We start from the raw sequence: 9,685 nt of genomic DNA on the forward strand, positions 1-9,685 counted from the left end.
CATTGTATGGCTCATCAGCTTTATTCCTCTGTAGTTACCACAGCTCTGCACATCTCCCTTATTCTTAAAAATGGGCTCCATCACAGTAAGTCTCTAACAATACCCTAATTTCTTGGGATTAGCTTGGGTGTCCCTCTGTAGTGATGTCACTTGGTTAAAATCCTCTAATGACATTTTTTTTAATATTTCCAGAGGGTGTTTTAATTATGATTGGCTTTTCTTTTTTTTTAACCAAAATCCCCAAACCTAAATGTCTTAAAATGCCATATTTCATCTTTATCTTTGTGGTTAACAAGCAATTTTTTGTGTAATTTCTAGAGATTTGTGTGGGTAGTTAGTTTCAAGCTGTAATGTTAAATTATGCATGTGTAAATTGTATTTTTTGGAATTTCATATTTTTTTGTACTCATGCAAAAACTGTATTGTATGAGTTTCAAATCAAGAGTTACGCACGCACAAATCCAAAGTTATACGCAAATCAGGAATAACGAACACACAAATCGGGGTGAGTCTATTCTCTCTCCATAAGTTTCCATGTACTACAAAGTTGTGCGAATAATAAATTTGTTTATTTGAAATGCCACAACTTTAGGAAAAAATCTGCATTTATAAAAAAAAAAAAAAAAAAAACTTTTGGAGCTGGGAGAAGGTGATTTTTGGGGCTTTCAGAAATTGACATATTTCACCAAACTGCAATGGAACTCCCTTTTTTTTCTTTAAAATAAAGGCACTTCATGGGGGGAACAGGCTGCCCGGAGCCCTGCACAGCGGGCGCCATGGGAGGTCCCCAAAAGAGCTGCACAGCGCATCATGTGGTGTTGTTAGATTCACAGGTGCTCTGTTAAATCATCAACCAAGATTTTTTTTTGAATCACTTCATCCGTTGTCTTGCTCCATGGCCCACATAAGACAACAATGTCTCTTTGACAAATGTGGTGCAGCGGCAGAAATTTGATCTTGTTTATTTAACAGAAGAAGGGTCCAGCTGCTCACTTGTTAGAACATTTATGTTTTAATACCGCTGAACAGTATGGGCCTTTCATTAAATTCTGACCCTCAGCAGAGAATTGGGTAGATGCTATCTTCTTTCACAAAGCGCTTCTGCATGCTGGTAGGGGCAGATGGGGGTCTCTTGGGCTGGTTGTTGTGATATAACAGCTCATTAATTTAAACAGAGCGATGTTGCCAAAGTTTGATTGAAAACAATTTAAAGAAAGAAATACTCAGAAATGCAAAAATGTAATGATTTCTGACAGTGTTTCTTCTCTTTCATCAGAAAAATGCCAAACATACATGTCAAAAACTCAAAAAAACAGAATTTTCATTGGAGGAGGACTTTATTGTTTTTTTTGTGTTTTTTGTATACTTAGAACATCCAGTGTGATGACATCCAGAGAGACAAGTAGAAGCACAGCATGGGCGTTTATATCATCAAAAAAGGAAAGCGCTGAAAGAGAAGATCCTGCAGATGTCTGCGTTTTTGTTGAAGGTGTGATCCTAATGAAAAACCTGAGATCTCCAGCCAGCAATGCTTGGAGTCATCTATGCAACGAACTTGGCTTACCCAAAGAACAAAGATACTACTATGAATTCATTCAAAAGTCATGCAAATGAATGGGGAAAAGCTTTCTCCAAAAGTCATTGGGCTCAAAATACGCACAGGAACTTTGGAACACTGAAACCAAACTGGACGTGTCTGAGATGTATGTGATTTGAAGAATGTTGCGAAAATGATTAAGAAGCCTGAGAGGCTACAATATCCAAAAGCTTTATGTTGTGTTGCTAAAGTTTATTTTGTTTATAGCAACATTCAGTTTGGGGTTGTGTTTGCCATTTTCACTGTTTTATGTTATTATGTTGTATATACACATACAAAATGTTTATTGATCAGTCACAGTTGTGATGTTTCATTTACATTTTTTTTTTTTGCCTGAGGAAAATCCTAATTTGTGCTACGTTCTTATATGCCATTTTAAGTTTAAATAACCGAATAAGTTAATATGATGGGGTATTGTTCAAGCAAAGCCTGATGAATGTTGGTTTAAAGAAATTGCTTGATATCAGATTTGTTTAATAAAACATTTTTGATACTAATCTGTGTGTGACTGCTAAATGTATTGTAACAGACACATTTTCTTTGGAAAGAAATAGATGGTTTATACACAAAAAACCTTTAAAAAGCAAGTAAATAAAAATACAAAAAAATAAGTTAACCATACTAAAAAAGAATACGCTAAAACTACTCAAACTAATTAATCAAATGTATTAATTAAAGCAAACTTACATTTTTTACACAACTGATTTTCGTGCACAATCTTGACAAAGAAAAATTAAGTTGAAAAAAAAAAACTTTTTTCAGTGAATGCTCAACTTTTTCCACACCTGGTTCAAAGTAACAACACAAGTCATCGGACTGTAGGTGGAGACATTCTCCCTTTGAACAGCTGTTGGGATTCAGAGAACAAACCCACCATCTCAGGTCCAGCCACAAACCTGCACAGGGAGTGTGGGGTTTACAGGGGTGTTGACCTTTAGCTTCAAGTCATCTTTGAGCTAATGCAGTCCCCATCTTCTTTGAAACTTCTATTGGTCTAGTAGTTCCTAGAACTTCTTTCTCAATGACAATCAGTGCAATGAATCATAAATCTCTGATGTTGTCAAAAAGTCGGAAAGATTAACTTGTTTAATGATCTGTAGATTATCGCTGTCTAAAATTCATAATTCTAGATGGAAATTCTCCATTGATCTTTAGAATGCATTTGTTTGGTCATTGAGGGATTCTCTTATGTAGAGGAAACAGTTACAAATATTAGGATTGACACCCTAGAGAGGTGTTCTGGACATGTCCCACCAGCCGGAGACCCCGGGGAAGATCTAAGACACGCTGCATCTCTTGGCTGGCTTGGGAACACCTCAGGATTCCCTAAGAGAAGCTGGAAGACGTGGCCAGGAGGGTGAATGTTTTGGAATCTCTGCTTGGATTGTTGTCCCTGTGACCCAGTACCAGATGAGCAAAGAAAAATGGAAAAAAAAGGAAAGAGGACTTGATCTCTGAGTCGCAGCCTTTCGCTCCTTGAGAGTGACATCATCCTGGAACCAGATTCAGCAGCGTGCCTGCATGTCACCCATGACAACAAACAACATCCAAACTTTTGCAAAGATAGATGTGGATACTGTGTATCTTCCTTTAGTAACCCGGCCGTTTATTCTAAGGTTTTGGCAGCCGACCAAGTGTTTATAAGAGACAGGAGTATATTGGAGACCAGAGTTTATTTCATCACATGCAGAATGGTGATGGCTAATAAGTTGACTTTGGGGTGAAAAATGTAGACAACATCAGGTTAATAACATTTCACGGTTTATTCAAATTATGAAAATATTGTATTATTGCATATCTCCCACTTGTGACAGATCACATATTGACTCTGGTCTCTAAAAAAACAATGGGTCTAACAGGCACCAGTCACTGATGGACGGCGGTGTCTAATGATGGCCGGGCCCTTTTAATCTCTGTGTCAAAGATCTTCTTCACTTTCATGTGAATCATTTTCCTGGAGACACGTTTCAGTCTTTGCTCTATTATTCATGTTCATCCCTTGCTTTCTTCTCTCCTCCACAAGGCAATCGTTTGCTTGTTGGTCCTTTTTCTGATGTGTCTTCTCAATGGGTTGTTTTTGTGAGTAATTAAAATTATAAAGCACTCAAAACCTCAAAAAATGATTTTGCACGATATAGGCCCTTTAAACTAGCATTACTCCAATCATTTCTTCATCTTTTTTCAAATCCTGCACAACTCCAAGCTAACGTTAGTGGTGCATCAAATATGGTGAAGCTATCCAGTCAAACAGTTGTGAGCCAGACACCAGCTCAGACAAGGAAAGGAAGATGTACCTGGAGGTATTTTACAGCAAATGGATTCATCGGGTTGGAGTGGAGCAGTGTGACTTTGGCAAGCTCATAATTGTTTCTACATCCCAGTTGAGAGCTTTTCAAACTGCATTTTCCCCCTGCTCCTGATTCACCATGATTTGAATGCAGAAATGCATAGAAATGCAGTTTTATTCTTTAGTTATTTTATATTTGTGTCCATAATGAGGGAAATGCTACAAGAACATGTTAAAAGCACCAGAAACACATTTTTTTATTGGATGATGAATGTCCTGCGGTCTTGATAGGTTTTTCACTATTGAAATCAGTTGCAATTATGACAATTTTTACTTGGGAGACAGTCTGCAGACAGTAAGGCCATTCATTGGTCGTGTATTTACCTCCATCTTAGCTTCATAGGAAGTCACAGCTGCATGAATGTGTACAACATTGACTTTCCTTCCAGAAAACATGCACAAGCTCTCTGCCTGTTTTTGAGTCCAACAATTTGTCTGCAGCAGCCATTTCACAGATTGCAGGCAGAGGGCCAGGGGGAGTCAGCTATTCATCCACTTCAACGCAAACATGATCTGTTTGAATGGCTGAGTGTCATAAGCCAAGACATTCCTGTGTGGGCAGCCCTCCCTACACAGCAGAGAAGAACTGTGGTACTGTGTTTGTCTTCCCTAGAAACATCTTTCAGATATGATTGCAACAGGATCATTCTGAGTTGGAGCAGAAGCTACTGAGGCCAGTCTTTTGACTTCAAATGCGCATTTGCATGGCGTTCACGTTTCTCCCTGAGCAGTCATAAATGTAGACCAAATCCTGCTCACAAAGACATTTCTGGCTCTCCATATGCTCTCATACTTAATTTAATGAGGGAACTTTAAAAATAAACAGAATCTGTTAGTAAAACAGTAATTCAAGACTCAAATGAACTTGTTTGTGTGAAGAAATCCCTCTAAACTCATTCAGTTGGCAGCAAAGTAAATCACAGACAAAAACAAAACTGCACACTACAGTTATAACATACAATGTTTATTCCTCTAGTGAGCTTGGGTTATTCTGCACAGCAGCATATACAGTAAAATATAAATATCACATTGCTTCAGTGTTTCTTTTACTCTTATTCATTTAATTAAAAAGCTCTGTCAAAAGTGGCAAATGCTGGCAGCCTTTTCCAACAGCCACACATGAAATGAAACAGTTGCCAGCTAAACTTTCTACATTTTGGCGAGCAATCCCTACAGCTTATTGAAAACCTGCTTCCATTATGTTAAATGCAACATTAAAATATATTTGTTTTACAAAGATCAAAAATACTATCAAAACTCTTATAAATGGCAGCACTAAAAGATTAAACTGTACTTAATTTTACATGTAAGTATAAAATCCTGCTGAGATTACACCCTCTGAAGTCACTTGTGTTGTTAATATACTGAAAATACATACTGGTATTTGACAGCAAATCTTCTGTCTGTCTAAGATGTAGTTGTACTCCTTTGGTAACAGAACAGTCAGAAATGAGCAGACTGACAATAGTAAACATACATTCATGACCCTTTTGGCATCATTCTGGGACTCTTGAGATAACATGTAATGGGGCCACATGGTTATTGTTTGCATTGTGACATTTTCCATCTAAACACATCATCAGAGCAACCAAAGGTCAAAATGACCTTCCAGAAAAGATTCTGAAATCTATAAAAAATAAAAATAAAAATAATCCAGTGTCATACAAATTTGGGAATGTAAACAAAATACAATGTGTCTCATTTATGTGTGTGGGGGATGAGTTATGTTCTCATCAACATGATTAAAACATTCCCCTGTGAGTATGATCTCTGAACAGCGGCTGCATTGTCTTTTTCCTGCTGCCTCACAGATCAAATATCAACTGTTCAAGCATGCTGGAAAATAGCTTTTACGCAGACGGGATCAAAGAGTTCCTCCTTCAGTCAGACGCACACAAGTGTTCATTAATAACACATTCTTGAGCTTCTTTCATAGGAAACAAAACTTTGGCTTTCTGAGGCAGAAAAGAAAACGGAGAGCTTAGTTCAGCATACAAAAATACTTGCTAGAAAAAGATGGTTACATTCATACTTTTTGCAAACATCTGTTTTTCCCTACATGACAAAATACTTTTTTAGGATGAAGTCACACTTGTTGATTATTAATTTGTGTGTAAATGCTTGAAAGTCTAGAGCTACAGAAACAAATGAATCAAATGTAAAGAGCAAACATTTCTTGTGAGTAGAGAACTAACAAAATATGACCTCTTAAAAAAGCCAAAACTATATCATGCTCGTAAAATCTGGATAAAGGCTTGTAATGACATTAAAACAGCCATCTGGAAATATTTCAGTGCAAATGATTCAGAGTTTAGTCTCACCGTTTAAAATATTTTCATCCTCTTACCCCCCACAGCCCTCCCCCCTTTCAAGGGTCGCTGCGTCGGCTGCTCCTTTGACAGTGGGCAGTATTTGATGGTGTGGGCATTGTCTCCGCTGGCACTGCAGAGGGGGCAGGTGTAAGCCCTCAGGATCGGGCACACAACTCTGCCGTCGGGCGTCTTCAGAACGTGGGAGCCAAATACTTCCTCCGGTGCTCCGTTATTTCGGCAGAACACGCAGATCTTGGGCTCCTGCTTGCTCCTGGAGGCAGGTTTGCGCACTTTCCTCTCCATACTCAGCAAGTCGAAGCTCGAGAGGCTCCCTCTGAAACTCACGTCCCGCTCCGGCAGCTGGACGCTAAGCTGGTTTTGGAAGGGACTCAGGATGGAAAAGCGCTCTTTTAAATCCAGGATGGAGGTCGGCGGGGGGCTTCCGGACGGGCAGCAGCGGTCCAAGTGCCCGGTCTCTCCACCGCCACCGATTACGCACGAGCAGGGCGGAGAGTCATCCAAACCCAGGGTGGCTTTCAGCGACTCGGTGATGGAGTTGGGATTTGGAGGCAAACTCAGTTTATTACTCTTAGTAACCAAAGTCGTCAGTCCAAGATAGTCATTCCAGAAATTAAAAGTGTAGTCATAAGGGCTGCGCGCATTTAAGTAGCTGTGGCTGAGAAAATCCATGCCGATTCTGATCGGGAGCTGTCGTGAAAGCGAAACAGCAAGAGTCAATTTAATCCGCGAAATGTAAACGCCGGTGAGGGTCTGCTCGACATGCAGCGCTGTCTGCAGCGTTCCTGGTTCGTTTGAGGGTCCAGCAAACAGGCTGTGTGGTTATAAGGACACGGGAGGCGGGGCGCCCTCGCTCCAGAACCAGGACTGGAAAGCAGCGCAAAGGCCCGTTCCCGTATCATGGCCCGCAGCAGCACTGATTCTCTTTCTTTCTAGTGTTTTAATTGGACAGGTTCACTTTCCTGCTAGCATGCGCTTTAATGGCAACATCAATCAGAGCTGCAAGATGTTATTTGTTGTTTAATGAACACAAATAACTAGACTTAAATACTGCATTTATTTTAATCAAGGGGAGAATTAAACACGAATTTATAACCGTTTATGATTTAGAGAAAGGTTCTTCAACAGGGGGCAGTATCACGCTGTAAAGGTCAAAGACCTGATCACCTCTTTCTTTCTTGGCATTAAATAAATAAAAGTGGAAATCATTGCATACATTTTTAAATATTTGAGACATTAAAATAATAAAATGGTAATTAAAAAGCACTTTTAAAAGTTTCATGACATTTTATTATGTCATTGTCCAGTATGGGCTAAAAGGAGACAAATTAAAAAATGTGTCATTAATTATTTAAATTGGCATTAAATAATTAAGTGCTATTAAATGGTCAATATTTGATTAAAATTCAATTTAATATGATTTAAGAAACATTTATTTATTTCATGATTTAATGAATGATGTCATGAATCGATGAAAGATTTCATGGTCCGAATATGGGCTACGAAAGGAGGCAAAATGAAATAAATATATGCGCCATCAAATTATTAATTAAATGTATTGTTAAGCATTTAAAATTGGCATTAAATAAATAAAAGTGCCATTAAATGTGTCAATATTTGATTAGAATTCAATTATATTTTTTTTTAAGCAACATTTATTTATTTCATGATTTAAGAATGATTTCGTGGTCTGGAGAGTTGTATATGGAGGACTGAAAGAGCCAAAATTAAATAATTATACATACCATTAAATTATGAAAGAAATGTGTCATTAATTATTTAAAATTTAAATTAAATAGTTAAAAGTATCATTCAATGTGTCAATATTAGATTAAAATTCAATTTAATATGATTTAAGAAACATTTATTTCATGATTTAATGAATGATGTCATGAATTGATAAAAGATTTCAGCGTCCAGGTATGGAAGACTAAAAGAGCCAAAATAGAATAACTATTTGCACCATTAAATTATTAATTAAGTGTGTTGTTAAGCATTTAAGATTGGCATTAAATGAATAAACATGTCATTAAATGTACCGGGCTGCACGGTGGCGCAGTGGTTAGCGCTCTTGCCTCACAGCGAGAAGGCCCCGGTTCGACTCCTGGCTGGGACCTTTCTGTGTGAAGTTTGCATGTTCTCCCCGTGCATGCGTGGGTTTTCACCGGGGACTCCGGCTTCCTCCCACCGTCTAAAAACATGCTTCATAGGTTGATTGGTGACTCTAAATTGCCCCTAGGTGTGAATGTGAGAGTGAATGTGTGTGTGATTGAGGCCCTGTGACAGACTGGCGACCTGTCCAGGGTGTACCCCGCCTTCGCTCTTCAGCGGCCGGGTTAGGCTCCGGCACCCCCGCGACCCCGAAAGGGACAAAGCGGCCAAGAAGATGGTGAAAAATTAAATGTACCAATATTGGATTAGAATTCAATTATAAATTATTTAAGCAACATTTATTCATGATTTAATGAATGATTTCATGGTCTATGGACATAGACTGTAAAAATAATGGAGTGAGCGAGAAATGAGGTCCCCCATTGGAAATGCATTACTTCCTCTCCTCGCGAAAGTAGGCCGCCGCTTTCACCGTGAATTCCTGAAATGGATACCGCCATTTGCAAACAATCTCCAGCGATTGGTCTGAGTCATAGCTGAGTCATGGAATCTACAGGAAGTACTGTCGCCAATCAGGAGTGAGTTTATTGCAACCGTCCGCCTCTTTCCACGCCTCTACCACGAGACCGCGGATGTAAACAGCTTCTACTTTAATAACGGCGGCTCGGGAGAATTGTACCAACACACTCTCAGTAAAATGCGTACATATTCCACGACTTTGCACTCTGAAATACCGTGTATAATATACGCCAAACACGCTTTTTGCGTGCATATGACACGCAATGATAGAGAATGGGTCGCACCAGCGTACAATATACACGACTTTTTAGGTTTCGTTTTGATCACGTGGTCAGAAATCCTCCGGCTCTTTTCTAAATGACGTCGTTCCTGGTTAAGGTTAGGATTACGGTTATGGTTAGGGTTAGAAAAGCAAATTGTTCATTTGTGGGGCTGTCTGTGATGCTCACGCCTCCACCAGGGGACGTCTCAATCGTGGAAAACACATTTAACACGTTTAGGACCGCACGTATTATATGCACGCAAAAACTGGTTTTGGCGTATATTATACACGGTATTTCCCAAATCGTGGCATATGTACGCATTTTACTGAGACTGGGCTGATTGTACAAGTCATTGTTGAAGCCTTTGAGGGAGAACCATTCCAACATTTGATTCTGTCAGCGGTCCTTTTGGATTTACTTACATTTATTCCTTTTTGTCGAGATAAAACTAGCATTTGGGTGACGCTGCTGACTCCCTCGCGAGCTGTCTCTTCACATGCGCGGCCACGTTACCGTC

At 39.2% G+C, this 9,685-nt stretch overlaps 1 protein-coding gene across 1 annotated transcript; it reads right to left on the reverse strand.

Moving 5' to 3' along the window:
* Positions 1 to 4,892: 4,892 nt before the first annotated feature.
* Positions 4,893 to 7,094, reverse strand: nanos1 (nanos homolog 1). Its single transcript, XM_024269113.2, has 2 exons — positions 6,266 to 7,094; positions 4,893 to 5,899 (listed from the first exon to the last, which is right to left on the reverse strand). The coding sequence occupies exon 1, from the start codon at positions 6,944 to 6,946 to the stop codon at positions 6,269 to 6,271; it is 678 nt and encodes a 225-aa protein (XP_024124881.1). The 5' UTR covers positions 6,947 to 7,094; the 3' UTR covers positions 4,893 to 5,899; positions 6,266 to 6,268.
* Positions 7,095 to 9,685: the final 2,591 nt, after the last annotated feature.

This window comes from Oryzias melastigma, linkage group LG2 (genome assembly GCF_002922805.2).
Source record: "Oryzias melastigma strain HK-1 linkage group LG2, ASM292280v2, whole genome shotgun sequence".
NCBI classification, from domain to species: domain Eukaryota; kingdom Metazoa; phylum Chordata; class Actinopteri; order Beloniformes; family Adrianichthyidae; genus Oryzias; species Oryzias melastigma.